Source organism: Oryctolagus cuniculus, chromosome 11, assembly GCF_051225735.1.
Source record: "Oryctolagus cuniculus isolate XC-2025 breed Fujian yellow rabbit chromosome 11, ASM5122573v1, whole genome shotgun sequence".
NCBI lineage: Eukaryota > Metazoa > Chordata > Mammalia > Lagomorpha > Leporidae > Oryctolagus > Oryctolagus cuniculus.
The window spans coordinates 104660155-104679862 of record NC_142877.1 but is presented as its reverse complement, the minus strand read 5'-3'; the positions used below and the strand labels follow the sequence as shown (position 1 = coordinate 104679862).

Genomic DNA, 19708 nt, shown 5'->3' with positions numbered 1-19708 from the left:
GCACTGAAATAGTTCTTTTGATAGCTAACTTCTGCTCAGCATCACTTTCAGAATTTCCAACTTGCTTCACCCTAACTAGACTTTTCTTTGCTCTGGTTCAATGCATTTCCACCGGTTCAAGAAGTGAAAGTCCCTGAAGTGTTGTCAGAACCCCTTCCTCCCATGTCTTAGCTCATTCCTGTTGCTCAATCTGGCAACCTTGCCAGGCCATTTTTGAGATCTCAATTCATTAGCATCAAGTGCTAAGGAAGAACCATATTCTATTCATCTCAGAAGGATGGTGTTTGTCTTGGTATCATTTTCAGTAGGAAGGAGATGAGTTCCCAAGAGAGACAAAAGAAAGGAGGGCATATCTCACCTATTGATGACGGTATTCATCGTAACTACTAGTTGTACTTACATCCTTCAAAGCAATACTCTAGCACATAGCCATCTAAACCTGCTGCACCAATCTGGTCTGGGGGCCGCCACTTCATTGTGACACTAGTGTCGGTTACAGAGTCAACAGCCAGAAGAGTAGGAGGGCTCGTTACAGCTTAAAAGAGAAACAAAACAGAAAAAGAAGAAACCATTAACCACAGAGATATAGCACAGGAAATGTGATACAAATGAAAATAGGCACGAAACCCCACATCTTAGTAAAATTCAACTGAGACTCCTTGAGCACAGCCACATGTGAGACAAAGATCTGAAGAACGTGGGAAATGCTGTCACACTTTCTCCAATTCAGGTTTGTGTGGAAGGCTGGGAGGCCCAAGAAAGTGGGAGAAATCAAAGTTTGTGATCCTTAATGACCTAGAGTAAATTTCCCACAACTCTGTAATTTTGAATTATTTCTATTGAAAGATATCTCAGTACTATAAAATAGTGATGACATCATCTGTCTGTTTGCCTTCACGGAACTGATTTGTTTTGGTTTAGTAGCTAACATTGAAGGTGTGGTTGTAAGGCAGAGACTAGTTTCCAAATGTGGTTTTCAGAACTAATCTCCATTTGTTTTAGTTATATTGTAGTATTTACACCATGGTCATGGTTATCACTCAGAAAATGGAGAGTAGCCACGTTATCAGTGGATTCAGAAACACATTTTCAGTGGAGCACTGCAACAGCCGTTACTAAATTTTGGTAATGAAGTCTAGGGCCTACACTATGAAGACATTCAACACTACCAAAGCTGCTTTCTAATTTATTTTCTAAAAATTTATTTATTTATTTATTTATTTGAAAGGGAGAGAGAGAGAGAGAGAGAGAGAGAGAGCTCTCTTCAATGGGTTCACTCCCCAAATACCTGCACCAGCTGGGGACTGGGTCAGGCAGAAGTCAGGAGCCTGGAATTCAATCCAGGTCTCCCCCATAGGTGGCAGGGACTTAAGTAATTGAGCTATCATCTGCTGCCTGCCAGGGTGTCCACTAACAGAAAGATGGAATTAGAAGTGGAGCCAGGGGGCCGGCACTGGGACACAGCGGTTTAACACCCTGGCCTGAAGCACCGGCATCCCATATGGGCACTGGTTCTAGTCCCAGCTGCTCCTCTTCCAATCCAGCTCTCTGCTATGGCCTGGGAAAGCAGTGGAAGATGGCCCAAGTCCTTGGACCCCTGCACCCACGTGGGAGACCTGAAGAAGCTCCTGGCTCCTGGCTTCGCATTGGCTCAGTTCCAGCCATTGTGGCCATCTGGGGAGCGAACCAGTGGATGGAAGACCTCTCTCTCTGGCTTTACCTCTCTACCTCTCTCTGTAACTCTGTCTTTCAAATAAATTAAATAAATCTTTTTAAAAAAAGAAGAAGAAGTGGGGCCGGCGCCGCGGCTCACTAGGCTAATCCTCCGCCTAGCGGCGCCGGCACACCGGGTTTTAGTCCCGGTCGGGGCGCCGGATTCTGTCCCGGTTGCCCCTCTTCCAGGCCAGCCCTCTGCTGTGGCCAGGGAGTGCAGTGGAGGATGGCCCAGGTGCTTGGGCCCTGCACCCCATGGGAGACCAGGAAAAGCACCTGGCTCCTGGCTCCTGCCATCGGATCAGCGCGGTGCGCCGGCCGCAGCGCGCCGGCCGCGGCGGCCATTGGAGGGTGAACCAACGGCAAAGGAAGACCTTTCTCTCTGTCTCTCTCTCTCACTGTCCACTCTGCCTGTCAAAAAAATAAAAAAAAAAAAATAAAAATAAAAATAAAATAAAATTAAAAAAAAGAAGAAGAAGTGGAACCAGGACTTGAACCCAAGTACTCTGATAATGCAGCATCTTAACCACTACACTAAACACATACCCAGCTTTTTAACTTCTTAGAAAAATATTCCTAACCACATACAACTTCCTGATCACCCACTATCCTGAGAAGCCTCCATCCTGCTCCAGTTAAAAGCCAGAAGGAAAGCAGTCACAGGGCAATGATTCCCATTACACATCTCTCTCAACTCACCCAAAGGCACAAATGGCCTGGAAGGCATACTGGGCTTGGAGATGCCAATGGCATTGACTGCAAAGATGCGGACCTCATAGGCCACACCTTCAATCATCTTCTTGGGCTCAAAAGTTGTTTCCTTGCAGAGATCAAAATTCAGCCTCATCCACCTGGAGCTTTGTTTCTTTTTCCTCTCAATAAAATACCCTGCAGGTACACGAGACAGAAACTTAAAGAGTTTTCCTTGGTCTCCAACATTTCACTTTGTCAGGTGTTAGAAGTTATTAAAATTTAGCATACAGTCAGCACTCTAATTGAAATAGTTATATATGTATGTATTTTCAACCCATTTTATTTCATCAGGTGTCTGAGAGAAAATTCAAATACTAACATCATAAGATATAGACAAAGGTAAAATAATCCAAATAGAGAAACTTAAAATTGCACTAGAAAGGGGAAAAATATAGGTCATAGATATGTAAGTCATGGTAACTTAGTCACTATGGTTAAGCAATAAAGTCAGTGCCATTACACTTGGCTCTGAGTCTTAGAAATGAAGATAATGAGGAAATGGTGAGCTTTCAAGTGTCTCAGTGGCACAGAGAAAAAATTTTCATGTCATGGAAGAAGCAAATTCTATACATTTATTTCTGAAAGAAATTTCTTCATAGATATCACCCTATATAACTAGACATTTGCTAACTAGAACAATGGAAATTACGGTTGTTTCAAAATTAGATATTGAGCATAAATGTCAAACAAAAGAAAACAGGCAAAAAGATGGTAGTCATCAGAGCTACTTGAAATCTCAAGTAATTATAGAACATCCCCAAATATGAATATATTTAAATTTAAATGAATCTCTAAAGTCATCGTATAATAGGCTCCCTTCCAAATACAGCATTACTTTCATGTATTCTGTACTTATTTGCATAGAGAGGACACCAACAACACTGTAGCTACATGTACTGAACAACCATCAGTTACCTAAGATTGGAGACCCTCCATCGTAGACGGGAGGCTCCCAGCTCATGATACACCAATCGTCTCCCACTTCTGTCACATTTGGTGCCACTGGAGGGTCAGGGATGTCTATAGCAGATAAAAGGCAGGGTAAAATAAAATAAACAAAATAAAGAAGAAAGAGTACAAAGAAAAATATTAATAGAGAAATATGCATTTTGGTGGAAATCACAGAAACTGTTATTCCTGAATACTTCTCCATTTTTACTAAAACGCATTTAGTAACTAATTTGAGCCCAAAAAAAAAAAAAAAGTCTTGCTCAATATGGGATCAGGGAAGAAGAGCCTAACAAAACTAAAAATAATGATGTCTCCAAGTCCCTTAAACTAGTGTCACATTAGAGAGTAAGCTCCATAAGGAACCTAAAACTCTTGTTCTTTACTTTGAAAATGGTAACTAAGAAATTATTGCCTAAATGTCAGATTCGGTTGTTGTTGAATTAGCTTCCAGCAGAACTGAATCAAGACCTAATTATTATAAATTTCACATGGATTGGAAGGTTGACGATGTTGATTAGTAGAAATCCAATTCAGAAATGCTAAACTGTCTTGTCTTGTAAATACAGTTCAGTTCCTGATAAAGTGATTTTCGTTTTTGGTTGGTAAAACAAAAGTGAAGAGAGGAGATTATGAGACCTTGGAACAACAATAATCCACAAGACTCATTTTATGTGGTTTTAGTCTAAGAACCACGGCAGATCTTACTCCTCTGTGATGATTGTGATGTGGGATATTATTTAACAGTTGTGTTTCATAGACGTTCAAAAGGCACCAAAAGAGCATGTGATGTTGGAGAGCTAAGGACTAGCAACCAAAATGGCTGACGCTAGCTACTTATTCCTCCAATGAGACGTCTTCTAAACAAGAAAAAAAGAAGAGAAAGGGAGAGGAAAGGAAGGAACAGGAAGGAAGGAAAAGAGAAGTGGCAAAGATAGAAAAGAGGGATGGTATGGGTTTTTTTGTTTTGTTGGTTAGCTGCCCAGAAAAGCTAAGGCAGCTAAGCCCTGAAGAAATCTACTCTGTATCCAGACATGTCCACTGGACTCCAGAAGTTTGTTCCCCTGGAGGACTTACCCACAACTTTAATCTTGATGCTTGCATGTGCTTCACCAGCTTCATTTTTCAGATTTATGTGGTAAACACCAGAGTCGTCTTTTTCAGCTACGTCAATGACCAGAGTGCTGCTATCAGGGTAAGATTCTGCCCTTATCCGGCCACTGCCCTCCATAATAGCCTAAGAAGGTAAGAAACAAAACATGACAATGACCAGTCTTCAGAGTGCCTGGTGTTGAGCCAGGCCTGGTGCTAATGCCTAAAATGTATTCTCTTACTTGATGACTCCTAAAGACAAAGGCATTCTCACCCATTCTACACAGGAGGACACTGAAACCTGACTTGCTCCAGGCCACGAAGCTAAAAAGTAGCAGTACTAAGTCCACCAACCACCAACGTTCCCAACAGAATGCTGGACCAAAAACACTAGTGCTGAGGTATCTATCCAAGAGATGGGTGTTTGTATATGAAATTGCAAAACTCATGTCACAAACTAAATAATAAGTTGTTCCTTTCCTTAGATGTCTCCAAATTTTTTAAACAATGAAAAAGCTTGAGGAAACTTAAGGCTAAGTTTTCATTCAAGTTAATTCTATGAGATCAGAAAATACACCTTGCATAATTTGAATCTTAGTACACTTATTAAAAATTATTTGTGGCCCAGAATATGGTCTATCTTGATAAATATTCCATGTGCACCTAAAAAAAATGCCCATTTTGCTTTGTGCAATGGAATGTTTTATAAATGTCAATCAGTTCAAGATAGTTGATAATATCATTCCAATTTTCATATCCTGACTGATTTTTGTCTCCTTGTTCTGTAAACTATTGAGAAAATAGCACTGAGCTCCCTAATTTATTGATTTCTCCTTGTAATTCCATCGTATTGCTATTTGTTTTCAACTTGTCCTATTTGTTCTTTGTGCTTCTTTTTCTGTATTTTTTTTTTGGATTAATTAAATATTTCTATGGTTCTTTTTTTTATTTTATTTTATTTTATTTTATTTTTTTTTTTGACAGGCAGAGTGGACAGTGAGAGAGAGAGACAGAGAGAAAGGTCTTCCTTTGCCGTTGGTTCACCCTCCAATGGCCGCCGCGGCCAGCGCGCTGCGGCCGGCGCACCGCGCTGATCCGATGGCAGGAGCCAGGAGTCAGGTGCTTTTCCTGGTCTCCCATGGGGTGCAGGGCCCAAGCACCTGGGCCATCCTCCACTGCACTCCCTGGCCACAGCAGAGAGCTGGCCTGGAAGAGGGGCAACCGGGACAGAATCCGGCGCCCCAACCGGGACTAGAACCCGGTGTGCCAGCGCCGCTAGGCGGAGGATTAGCCTAGTGAGCCGCGGCGCCGGCCTTCTATGGTTCTATTTTATTTCCTTTGCTGGTTTATGGTTAATTCTTTGTTTTACTATTTTAATGACTTCTTCAAGGTTTATAGTATATATCTTTAACATTGCATAATCTACTGCCAAGTGATATTCTACTATTTAATGTGTAGTAGAAAAAACTTACAAAAGCATACTACCATTTTACCCTTCCCAATTCTTACATCTATTGTCCTCTCTTGACTTTATGCTTTGTTGTCATAAATTTTCCTTATGCTTGCTATAAATCCTATGATGCATTGTCATAATTTGTGTTTAAACAGTTACCCATAAGAATAAGAAATAAGAAATAATAAGAAGAAATCTTATATGTTTATCTATGCAGTTACCATTTCTGGCGCTCTTCGTTCTTTGTGAAAATATTTCTACCTGGTATCATTTTCCTTCTGAGTTAAGAACTTAACATTTCTCATAGGGCCGGCCTGCTGGTGATGAATTCTTTCAGCTCTTATATATCTGAAAATCATTTTTCTTTGCCTTTATTTCTTAAACTTATCTCTAGTACACAGAACTAAATGCTGATGGTCTTTTTTTACCTTAAAGATGTTGCTACACTGTCTTAGAATGTCTTGCTTCCACAGAAATTTGCTGTCACCTTGCTTTTCTTCTCGGTAGTTAACTTTTCCTCCATCTGCTTTTATTATTTTTTATCATTTGAGAAATTGAATTATGATGAGCCTTGGTGTTGTTTTCTTAATGTTCTTGTGTGTGGGTTTACTGAGGTTTTTCTTTTTATATATGTATGAGTTTATTGCTTTTATCAAATTTGGGGGCATTATTATTTAAGTATTTCTTTTCTGTCTCCCTCTTTGAGAACATATGCTGGTATTTGACTGCTTGAAGTTCTCCATATCAGTGATACTTTTTTTTTTTCTTTTAACCATTCTCACCCTATCAGCCACCAGAAAATAGAAGAGGAAACAATCACTTCCAAACATTTTTTAAAATTCATAAATCTTACTTTTTAGTGAAAAGAAATGGCAGGTACAGAGAGTTCCCACATATCACCTGCCCCACACTTGCCAACTCCCCCACTACGGAAATCCTGCACCACAATGGTCCTTTTGTTACAACAGATGAAATCATGTTGATACATCATTATCACTCTCCAGTCCACTCTTCATGTCACACACTCTGGGTTTTGACAAATGTATAATGATATGTATGCACCATAGAGTACCAGTAGAATAGTATGACTGTCCTAGGAATCTTCAGTGCTGTACACACCCCTCATGCCTCTTTAACCCCTGGCAACCAGTGATCTTTTTACTGTCTCCACAGTTTTGCCTTTTCCAGACTGTTCATGTAACTGGGATCATTCAATACATGGCTTTTTCAGGTTAACTTTTTTCATGTCATACCATGCACTGAAGTTCTTTCATGTCTTTTGTTGGCTTTAAAGCTCATTTTAGTGCTGAATAATATTCCAATGTCCAGATACCAGTTCACACATACTGAAGGACATCTTGATTGCTTCTAAGTTTTGGTGACTATGAAAAAAGCTGCTATAAACATTTATATTCATGTTTTTGTGCGGACATTAGTTTTCAACTCATCTGAGTAAACACTGAGGAGGAGGAGGATTGCTGGATCACATGGTAACAGTATACTTACTTTTGTAAGAAACTGCTGATCAAGGGGCAATGTGTGGCATTAATGAGTTAAGCTGCCACCTGTGACACCAGCATCCCATATGGGTGCCTGTTTAAGACCCAGCTGCTCCATTTCCAATCCAGCTCCATGCTAATACGCCTGGGAAAGCAGCAGCAGATGGCCCAATTCTTTGGGTCCCTGTAGCTGACTCCTGGCTCCTGGCTTCGGCCTGGCATAGCCCTGGCTGTTGTGGCCATTTAAGGAGTGAACCAGAGGATGGAAGATACCTCTCTCTTAAGGCAATACATTGGGGTCGTTAGAGGACCTACCTCATTTGTTTCCCAAAGAATCACTGCCATTTTTTGATGTCCAATGTCTTGAAAACCATTGTTCATGTATTATGTTTGTTAGGGGGGAATTTCAGGTGAGTGGGTACATCTGATTCCTGTTACTCAATTTTGGTTGGAAGTTGAAGCCTTATGTCCTGCTCTTTGAGTGTGGAACACAGGTAACCTCAGGGTCACTCCTAAGCTGACACTACTTTACACCCTAACCTCTTTTTAAAATTTTTCTCCTCCTCATTCACTCTGTCCTAGCCACTCGGTTTTCTTCCTGTTCCTCCAACACATTAATTTCATTCTCTCCCCTGGGCCTTTGCACTTGCATAGCCTCCACCTCTTCCCTTTGAACTTCACAAAGTAGGCTCCTCATTGTCATTCACAGAGGCTGTCATCGACTGTATAGACACTTCTCACCATATCATTCTTTTATTTTCTTCATAGCACTTGTTACTGTCCAAAATGATTTTGTTCCTTTTTTTAATAATTTATTGCCCACATGATACCCATTAGAATGAAAGATGGGAAAATGTGCATAAACCTATGCCTAGCCACATAGTAGGTAATAAAAATATGAAAAGTAAATGAATGATAATCAGATTTGCCTGAAAATCAGTCTGCTTGCTTTCTTAAAGGAATTATATCTGTACTGTGCTCCTATATATGTATTTGCCTTCATGTGACTAATGGGGGGTAGAGGGTAGGATAGCTTAGGTGCCATGTGTGTGAGAAAGGACCCCAAAAAGTTTGTGGGAAAAATGAGATTAAAAGGTAAGACTGGTTTGCTGCAAAAAGTTTTGAAATTCAAGCATAATTTTTTCATAATATGCATTTTACATGAACTTTTTGAGGCCCTTTTCTACGGGTGTGCACACACACATCCATGGATATACATGTGCTTGTAGAACAAACCTTATCTGCTCGGCTCCAGATGGCTTTAGGAGGTGGCTCTCCTGTGACAGGGATCTCCAAACGAAGCTTGCTTCCTGCAATCACTGTCACTGTATTGTCAGCATCAAGACCATCTAGAATGATCTTAGGAGGATCTGGAATGTTAAACACAGCTTTTGTTATCAGATGGTCATTTCCATGCGAATAGTTCACCTAGTTCTTAGCCTGAAAGTTTGGTAGCAACCAATGTTTTATCTGGCCAAAAAGAATATAAGAAAAATTAAAGTAGTTGGTGACTGGCACCTTATGAATTTATTTCATTCTAAGACTTATGAATCAAATTTTTATGATTAGTGATTTATACCAATTGGTATAGTTTTTCTTTAAACATTACATGACTTGAATATATTGTAATTCCAGGGTAATAAAAATGAACAAGAACACAAATATGCAATGATTTATTTTATCTACTCACCAATAACATGAACTTTGGCAGGCAGAGTAATATTGTAGGCATCTGGTGTAAATACATAATCACCTTCATCTTCAATGAGAGCATTGGCTATCACTAACTTGTGGATTCTAAAGAAAGAAGAAAAACATATTTCTAAGACTTTGCAAAGATTTAGATCATGTAGTACTCAAACTGCAGAGACACCTCGACTTTATCTGGTTAATTTCTTTAGTGTGGTCTAGGAAGAGAGAGGGACAGAAGGAGAGGGAGAAAATATAAATTCTCTTTATTGAGCCACATTAGATCTCTATTTTGGACAATACAGAAATTTCTTACAAATTCAACCCACTTATTATGTGTGTTGCTTTTTTTTTCATCCTATATCTTATAAAACACTAAAATAGAGTATCTCAATATGCTACACTTTTAGATTCTTGAAATTACCAGGAATAATCTGGACTTCGGTTTTATATGCCAGACCCAAGGAGAAATCATTCTAAACTTTATTGGGATCATGAACCAATGAATATATGATGGACCTTATGGATCCTCTCTGTCCAAAGCGTATTTCTTGAGCACACAGAATTTTCTCTTAATTTCAGAGGATTTATGGGGTACTCAGAAGTCCATTCATGATCTTGAGAGGGTTCATGGATCCCCGATTAAAACCCTGGCCTTACATCTTTGCTAAATTCTAGGATATTATACATGGCTTCCATCCTTTGCCCAAGAAAGACTATTGGCAGGTCATATGACATTCATTGGAGGCAAAGGACAAAATCACAACAAATTTAAAAGTATCAGATTGACTTTTATTTGCCATTCTAGAACTATAGGAAAGAATGAGGTTTGTTATAATCATCTGAGTAGACAAAGTTGGGTTTATAGACAAAAAGGGGATGAGTAAAGCAGAAATATAGGACAAAAAGTGGATTGGTCACTTCAAAGTTACTCTCCTTGTACATGTTAGAGCAGACAGGACTTTCCTACCATGCCAACTAATGCTGGCCAGTTGGGAGCATTTGGCTACTAGCCCCCTCCTCCTGATTTCTTGGAAGATCAGATAAACAATTTAGTTTCGGCCAGGTGGCATGGAACTTTAGCATGAGTGATTCCACTTGGGTTTGCTCTGCTTAGAGCAAGAGCTCAGTCCAAACCAGTAGTCTCCTATAAATTTTATTTAAACTTGGTTAGGGACAGTTATTCCATTTGATCAGATTCCCAACTAAAATTCAATATAGTTCCTCTAACTCTATGTTTAGATGGAAAAATATCAGCCAATGGATTTTGAGTAAACAAAACATAGTGTGAGGTGCAAATACAGGATCAAGAGTAGGACATAATGTACAACAAAGAAACCACGTGTCCTTGCTAGTTGAAAGCAAAAAATCAGAGATACGTCACCTCCTTATGGCTATTCTTCAAACAGAAGTGACACAAATATGCAATCTAGGAAGGGGTAAGGTGGAGATGAGGCTCAGCCTCACTGTGGAGCACCCAGTTGGCTTACCTCCCTTTGTGCACAACCTTTAGACGGTCACTTTCCTGAACAGGTAGACCATTTTTAGTCCATTTTCCTGTTATGTTTTCAGAGACTTCACACTTCAAGCAGATTTCTTTTCCAAGGTTTACAGTCTGATCAGTCAGAGGTGTCAAGATCTTCAGAGGTTTCACTATAGAAATAATAGACCATCACAAATGCCAAACCCAAACTCCAGAAGAGCTAAAGGGTGGCATTTCACAGTGGTACAATCAGGTCTGCTATAGCACTTGATTTAAAAATGAGAATTTGTAGGGCTGACATTGGCATCCCATACAGACGCTGGTTGGTGTCCCAGCTGTACCACTTCTGATTCAGCTCACTGCTAATGGCCTGGGAAAAGCAGCAGAAGATGGCCCAAGTGCTTGGGCCTTTGCACCTACATGGGAGACCTGGAAGAAGCTCCTGGCTCCCAGCTTCGGCCTGCCCAGCCCTGGCCATTGTAGCCACCTGGCTCATGCACTCTCTCACTCCCCCTCTCTCTATTTTTCCCTGTCTCTGTGTAACTCTGACTTTTAAATAAACAAACAAAAAACTTTAATAATAAAATGAGACTTTGTTCCAATGCAAAGGATACATCAGAAAACAATTGAAGTATAATACACATTTCTTGTTTGATGAGGCATGGTCTTAATTCTGAGGAAAACTAATGAAAACTGCACCCGCCGGCGCCATGGCTCAATAGGCTAATCCTCCACCTTGCGGCGCCGGCACACCGGGTTCTAGTCCCGGTCAGGGCACCGGATTCTGTCCCGGTTGCCCCTCTTCCAGGCCAGCTCTCTGCTATGGCCAGGGAGTGCAGTGGAGGATGGCCCAGGTGCTTGGGCCCTGCACCCCATGGGAGACCAGGAAAAGCACCTGGATCCTGGCTCCTGCCATCGGATCAGCGCGGTGCGCCGGCCGCAGCGCGCTGGCCGCGGCGGCCATTGGAGGGTGAACCAACGGCAAAGGAAGACCTTTCTCTCTGTCTCTCTCTCTCACTGTCCACTCTGCCTGTCAAAAATAAAAAAAAATAAAAAAAGAAAACTGCACCCAGTTAAACTGAGCCAGGTACTAACATACAAAAATGCACACATGTACTCCTCAGATATTGTTCTATAAGTGATCACAGTTTACATATGTGATATGAGCCACATTTTTCAAGGAGAAGTGAATATTTATTATAGCATTTCTTACATATAATGTATGGAAATTTGTGCTATTGTTTTTAAATTAGGTTTTAATTTTTTAATGTGTTGCTAACAAAGTTCTTGAATGTTGTACCCATAGTCCCATTTCCCCTATAAATCCTGTGGTTTTTATTGAATGAATTTGCATTGCATGATTTTAGAAACACATATGTTGCATTAGAGCAGAACTGACTGAAATTGCCTTAGGTGAATAGAAATATCAGATAAGGATCTGCCTGTGGTTGAAAAACTTTTTGATATTAAATTGAAATGGCCATGATTTCATGAAACGTAAGAAGTGAAATGAGATTGCTTCTGAATAACTCAACAATCATATGAGCTGCAAATGGACTGAAAAAGAAATGTTTTATTCTGTTTGCACAACTAATCATCCTGAGATTTTGCTCTTTTAATTTTTATGGCAAACTGGGCCAGAATCTGCCATTGAGAAGTGACTGCTAGTAGAAGGCATTTGGGCAAGCACATTAATTCTTATACCTCAGAACCCTATTAGCAAATTAACTGACAGTGCTCTCAAGTGTTCCCTCTTGGTTTGAATGACTTTCTCCTAACCCCAAATATACTAACAGAATGTTGAATGCTTGTTTAACAAGTAAGCCCACCTATGGATTAAGCAAACATCATCAGGATTTAGTGTTATACTTAAGTATGTGCCATCTATTTATATGGTCTCTGGTTAGACCCATTTGAGTAATTTTTCTATCACGTGACTTTTTTACTTCTTTCCCGATATTGGCGCTCTACTGTTAAATTGAGTAGTTAGTTATTTCCTCAGAGATCCTGAGTGATCTTACAGATACTTAGCTAGAAAGGAATACAGTTTTACATATTTAAAACTGATACAAGTAGAATTCAAAAAAAATCAAAACTTTCCTAAAACTGACTTAATAAATGAGCGTCACAAGTATGCCAATTTAGAAGACGTCTGAAGAAGTCTTACTTACAGTCAACACTGAGTTTAGCTGATGATTGTCCTCCTGTTGTCATTACTGAATATTCTGCAGTGTCAGCTTTTGTTGCTCCTTCTATAATCAAAATGTGTTTTTTGCCCTCAACTTTAATTCTGTATCTTGACTTTGGACCAGGGAAGATTTCCTCGCCATTCTTAAACCTGAGTTAAAATGGATTATAGAACAGTTTTATAAAACATTCTTGAGAAAACGGACTTCTTTGTTCTTGTTTATAGCTGTATCCCAATGTCTGTCAGAGTTTCTAGAATTTACCAGCCACACAAGAACAATTTTTGAGTTAAAAAACTGTATGACTTGATCTATCAATAGATTCATACTATAACAAGCACTGTCTAACAAATTATTTTAGAAGAACATGAGCCACCTCTTCTCATTCAAAACCAATCAGGTGCAGATACTAAGAGTGTATATTACCCATATTTTGGGCTCAGAATGCATTTTAAAGTTAATTGTGATTCTTGATTAATTTGAACAAACTACTTTGTTCCAACTACTAACGATTCCTGCTGTGTAATTTGCTATGCTTCTCAAAATAGCATTTCATTTAAGATTTTCAATTTTTTAGTTTTTAATTTTGATCTTACAAGGAACCTAAAAAACACTCCCTACCTTACCCCCTGCCCCCCCAAAAAAAACCAAGTTTTTATTTTTACAAGGAATTGGTGAGTCTGGTGATTCTCAGTTTGAAATATTTTTCTGAGATACTGTAACTGTGCTATAAGTGATGAGGATTTAACTGAAAAATTATGTAAATCTACATTTTCCATGTGTCACTGATTTGGCATAACAAAAAGGTAAGAAGAAGCATGGTAGGGAGATTAACAGCTCCTGTGGCTTTGGAGCCAAACAGACTTGAATAGCTTGAGTTTTCCATTTTCTAGGAAATGCCTACCTCCCTTCACCCTGACCAATACATATTTTTGGATCATATTTCAGTCTCACGGGTGAAAACAAAACAAAACAAAAAAACACATGGGACCAGCATTGTGTAGTGGGTAAAGCCGCTGCCTGCAGTGCCAGCATCACAAATGGGTGCCAGTTAGAGTCCCAGTCCACTTCCAATCCAGCTCTCTGTTATGGCCTGGGAAAGCAGCAGAGAATGGCCAAGTCCTTCAGCCCCTGCACCAGCGTGGGAAGACACAGGGGAAGCTCCTGGCTTCGGATCAGCACAGCTCTGGCCATTTCGGCCATCTGGGGAGTGAACCAGTGGATGGAAGACCTTTCTCTCTCTGTCTCTGCCTCTCCTCTCCCTGTGTAACTCTGACTTTCAAATAAATAAATAAATCTTAAAAAAAAAAAAAAAAAACACAGTATCTTCGTATAATTTTAGCTTTCACCTCTACTAACACAAATGAGGTTGAGATTCTTACCCTATGATTAAAAGCTATGTTTCTTGTTCTATCAATTCTGAATGTACCTTTTTTCATCTACTAAAAACGGACAAATCTCAGAAAAGCTATTTACCATTTTACATTGGCGTCGTCTTCAGACACCTCACATTCTAATTCCACTCTCTCTCCACAGTAAGCTTTTGTATCTTCCAGCTGTTTAGTCACCATAATTGGAGGCTCTAGTGTGAAAAAAGGGAGAATCCACATCATTAAATATCCAAAGCCTGTCTTATGAACCCTGACTTGTAACAGATAAAAATCTAACACTAGGAAAGTAACTTCTATGGTTCTCGTGGTGGTAAATATTAGGTGAGATAGTCCTATGTTTATTCTTAGCAAAACTAATAGCTGACAATCTGGGGAAGTTGTCCCAAGTTTTTTTCAGAACTCTTCAAATCAGATAAATTATTGTTCTGGAGAGCACACAAAACATGTATCAGATATCTTTCTTTCAGCAAGAAAGAGACTGAGTAGTAGGCATTTCTGATGGAAATCATCTAACACAAAGTCTCTGACTCTCGTTCTAGATGGACAATAGAGATTTCGGAGTTGTCTGTAATCAGGGAGTCTCAGAACAAAAAGAAATGATATATGGCTTCACGGGACACTCCCCAGCTCCTTTCACAATGTCTTAGTAAATGATGTTCCTAGTGCCAACCACTGGTGCCCTCTCATTAAACAAGACAGTTTCAGGAGAAACCTATTGGTGATCAGCTGAGTGTGTGAAATGAGGTTCACCCAGTAACGTCGGTTGCATTTCAGAAGCTATAAGTTGAATAATTATTTTGCAGAATAGTGCTCAACCTGAGTGAAAACCACAAGACAAGTTTACTAAAAAATCATTTTTCTCCCTTTGGCTTCAGTAAACCTGAAGACTAGAGGAGTAGAGTGTAGAGGAGCCTCAGTGCTGATCGGAGCTAACAGTCATCCGGATCGTTTCTAGAGGTACTGTTACCTCCGCTCTGGAGCTGGAGCTCACCTCATCCCTTTCATTTTGATCACTACCTTGGAAAAGGGAAGCCATTGGCTCTTGATGACTGCGGTAAGACATTTCATTTACCTCTTACAAAGAGCTCAGTGGAACATTTCTCATCACCAGCTGTTACATAATACTCCGAATCATCTGTCAGTGAACAGTTACTGATAAACATGATTCTTTCACATCCTTTGTGTTCAAAGATGTATCTGTTGTAAACAGGAGGAAGATGATAAATTAAATCCATAAATTTGACTTTATTATTTCTTTATTGTCAGCAAATTTGGTTTTATAATGTGATCACCTCTGAAAGACAGGAATGTAATTTTAATCTGCCACTTACATAGCAACAAAAAATTCACCTTTATAACATATAACATATGCATATGATACATATATGTATTCACATACACAGTGTAATTTCTGTGTTATTTTATGTAAGTTTTATTTGAAATATAATTCAGTTATCAGGTATTTGCCACTTAGGTTTTTAACCACTGTTGGAAAATAGGAGGGGCTAAGGGTATCAGAGAAATCGGTGCTCTGAATACTCTCTAAGTAACCTATTCATGTACTTTATAGGTGGGTAGAAACTTGATGTTACTCATTGGCATATCTTCCACTTCTTGCCTAGCCCAGGGACACAGTAAATTTTGTTCATTGGGCTAATGCTTACACAATCTAAGCAATAATATAACCTTAATTAGTAATATGTGCAGTCATTCTACAGAATGTGATATTCTCTTAAGTGAACTTAAGAACTGGTGTGTTATCACAGCTGTCATCTCATAAGAAAGAAATTGAGTACTTGGACAAGAAAACTAGAAAGCAAGAAAATAGCAAAATTTAATTATTTGTCACATAGTGGAACACATTAGAGCATTAGAATAGGCTAGAAAAAAATTCAGGTTTGGGAATTTCTGAAATTGAAAAGCAAAATATTAAACAATATTTTCTAGAAAAAATAACCAATTAAAATTATGTTTTTGTAAATTGTAAATTTTGTAAATTCAAGCCATCTTCAAATGATTTTTATACCAGGAATAAACATTAGCATCTCAAAGTCACTCTGTTGGCCTGACCACATTAAGAAATTGGAAGCCATCTAACAGTATTCCAGAAGTGACAGATTTCCAGGATTAAAGTTCTTTATAAATGTACACATGGATCCTGTTAACTCAAAAAATATATTGGAGATGAAAATCTTTCTGGCTGAGAAGGATTTCTATAAATGAGTTTCATAATAGACTAGAGATAGCATCAGACATTAGGGATTAGTTGGTCTCCTAATTTGGGAAAGGGCCAAGAGATAACAAAACACAAGCTTAGTTGTTGCATTAGACCTTGACAACAAATAGTTCTATTCAGATGCAGTATTTGAAATACTCAAAACAGGCCTGAACTGAACATAGAAAGTATTTGGCTATTATTGAATACAGAAGTTATTTTGGAGGGGGCAAAAAGTCATCTAATTAGAAAGTTTGATTCCCAACTAGTATGTAAAGGATTTATTTAAAAAAATTTTAAGGGGCTGGAGTTGTGGCATAGCGGGTAAAGCTGTTGCCTGTGATGCCGACATCCTGCGTGGGCAGTGGTTCCAGTTCCAGCTGCTCCACTTCTGGTCCAGCTCCCTGTTGATGTGCCTGGGAAAGCAGTGGAACATGGCCTAGGTCTTCCCATGGGTGCCACTTGGGAGACCCAAAGGAAACTCTTGGCTCCTGGCTTTGGTCTGGCCCAGCCCTGACCATTATAGCCATTTGGGGAATTAAACAGCAGATGGAGGATCGCGCGTGCGCTCTCTCTCTCTCTCTCTCCCTCTCTCTCTGTAACTGTGCCTTTCAAACAAATAAAATAAATCTTTTTAAAATTTCATTTTTAGAAATTAATATAACTTTGGCAATGCTCTGAAATAATTACATATAACCTGTATTGCCACAAAACAACTGGGAATCACTTGAAATAGTTTGTATGGAATTAAACATAAAACAAGACTTAGTTTATATACCACTGTAACTTTAATGCTTCCAAAATACATCAAAAGTGACTTAAATTTTTACTCTTCCTCCATATAGTTTTGCATATAAAGATATAACTAAAAAGCCCTTTCATTCTCAGAAAATTAAGTCTAATTACTGTTTATTTATAGTTATCACAGATCATTTGCAAAGCCCACTTACTTTGTACTGGGTCGAATTTCCTGACCATTTTTATACCATTTCACCTCCAACTTCGGATCTGCCAGTTCCACAACAAACCTCACTCTGCCTCCTTTATCAACCTGATATGCAGGATCAAGAATTTTTGCAAAAGCTGGTAGATAGAAGTAAAAGTAAAACATTAATATGTGTTCACATGCTATGAATTTAAATAGACAATATAAGTATGAGAACCTAAAAACAAATGAAATCACCAAGTCTCTGAGAAGGAAAGCATAGGGAACTTCCTAAACTGTCCTTTATATTTTAGAATTCCATGACAATTTATATGCAATACCATGATGTAAAACTTAAAAAGAATTTACACATTTTCAAAAGAAACAAGAAAAGTTGAAGAAGCTTTTAAACTGATCTAGTTTTTTAGGGTATGTACAGTCTAAAGCACTCACATGAAATCGAACTTTAAGAATATGCTTCTTGGTCAGGATTGTGGAGCAGCAGACGAAACCACCACTTGGGATGCCCGTGGGATGTTGCAGGCATTTGGGGAATGAACCTGACCATGAAAGATCTCTTTCTCTCTATCTCTCCCTCTCTCTCTCACTCTGCCATTCAAATAAATAAATCTTTACAAAGTGCTTATTTGCTAGCATGATTACTATTAGGAGCACTGACATTGTTTCTGCACTTCCATGTCACCGTTTTAAAATTATAGACTATAAGATATAAATTCAGTGATTCATGAGACTAAAATCACAAATGCCTTTGATGACTGAAATAGCAAGTTTCTCAAAGTTTTTGTATTGTGGAAACTTGCCTAAATAGTGATAGTTTAAAAACACCTTTTACATATATGATTAGGAGTTCAAGATTTCCAAACATTTTAAATAATATAGAAAAAGAGCAGTTTTGAAAAATATTGTCTTTCAAGGATCCTACATAGAAGTAAACTTAAAATTTAGTACTTTTTCTGATTTTAAAGATAATACTTCTCATTCAGTTTGGAAAATACAAGTGTGAAATGCATGATGTTGTCACGCTTGTATTTCCATCATACCAAGCTTACTACACTATTGCTTAAACAAACTTGCTTTCTCATATGTTGACAAAAAGAAATAAGTACTAGTTTTGAAAAAGTTATCCAACATCTGCCGGCAGACATGAACCGAACGCCAGGAGCGGGAAAGGCCAGCGTGGGGGAAAGTCCTGTCAGCTGGCTCTTTCGGAAACAACATGAAGCTTTTCAATTTCTCTGGGCCACTTCTCAGCTAGCCTGGAGAGAGGTTTCGAACTAACAGGCAGATTTTTAAGAAACAAGTTGTGACCCTTTCGGGTCTCTCAGAACGTCAACAAAACGACAGCATCACTCTGGCGTGTCACAACTTCCGACAGCTGACACAGCGACCGAGCACGGAAACGTCGGGGGAGCTAAGGGTCAGGTTAAAATGTATTCCTCCTTCCTCACTCGCTCTTCCTCCGCCGAATTTAAAACCCGAACGAACCGCACCCGAGGAGCCGCGTAAACCCTCCGACAAACCCTGAGGGACGCGAGAGGCGGCCTCCCCGCGGCCCCGCCCGCGGCGCGCTCACCCGCGCTCTTCTTCTCCACTCTGCGCATGCGCTTGAGCCGCTTGAGCATGCCGCGCAGGTCGGTGATGCCGTATTGGAAGGCGATCTTCTCGTACTCGTTGGGGTTCGCGTTCTTCAGCAGCTCCCAGACGTCCACCTCGGGTTCCTCCTCCTGCGGCTTCACCTCCCTACCCGGGGAGAACCATCGCCTAGTTTAGTAGCTGCCCTGACCCTCAGAGACGGGGAAGGTCGGGGCGTGATTCCGGTGTTTGGGTTCGGTGTTAAAAGCTCTCGTTTAAAGCCTGGGTAAAGCCGAGAAGTCAGTCTGCTTGCTTTGCTGGACGTTTTAGGGAAGCTTCCAGTTAGTAAGAGATCAGCTATGTGCACTTACATTAGCGCTTTCGTTTTCCTGGTTAAAAACAATTTAAGGGGGAGCAGAGGATATCAGGAAGTGCCCTGGAAATAGCTGTACTTCGCTTTCAACCTTAACATCTAATGGGAAGGTTGGGTGTTGAGAAGCTCAAGACAATTTTCATCGAAGATAGGAGCATTGAATTCATTCTGAAAAGTGGATTGAGAAATGAAAGATGTAAACGTTGACCATGAAAGAAAAATGGTCTCTTTCTCCTTTCATTGATGGACAGGCCAGTACAGAGTATTTCAAACCTTTGGATTTCACAAATGGAATTTCCCTACCATTTTACTAAATGTGTACTTTCATCATTTTTCATTTTTAAATATAAAAAACATTGCAAACTACCACGAAGGGTTTTTTTTTGTTTTTCATA

The 19708-nt window shown here is 39.5% G+C and overlaps 1 protein-coding gene across 24 annotated transcripts in view; it reads right to left on the bottom strand.

Annotated features, from left to right (window-relative positions):
• Positions 1-19708, bottom strand: part of MYBPC1 (myosin binding protein C1) — an 86112-nt gene that overhangs the window by 26222 nt on the left and 40182 nt on the right. For all 24 annotated transcript variants that reach the window (XM_051845801.3, XM_051845800.3, XM_051845805.3 and 21 more), the window contains 12 exons: positions 18942-19108; positions 17373-17505; positions 15280-15404; positions 14293-14398; positions 12802-12968; positions 10638-10800; positions 9149-9255; positions 8695-8828; positions 4492-4651; positions 3382-3486; positions 2413-2601; positions 401-535 (listed from right to left, as the gene is read on the bottom strand). In XM_051845801.3, coding sequence (XP_051701761.3) covers positions 401-535; positions 2413-2601; positions 3382-3486; positions 4492-4651; positions 8695-8828; positions 9149-9255; positions 10638-10800; positions 12802-12968; positions 14293-14398; positions 15280-15404; positions 17373-17505; positions 18942-19108 — 1691 coding nt within the window. The remainder of the gene's footprint in view (positions 1-400; positions 536-2412; positions 2602-3381; positions 3487-4491; positions 4652-8694; positions 8829-9148; positions 9256-10637; positions 10801-12801; positions 12969-14292; positions 14399-15279; positions 15405-17372; positions 17506-18941; positions 19109-19708) is intronic.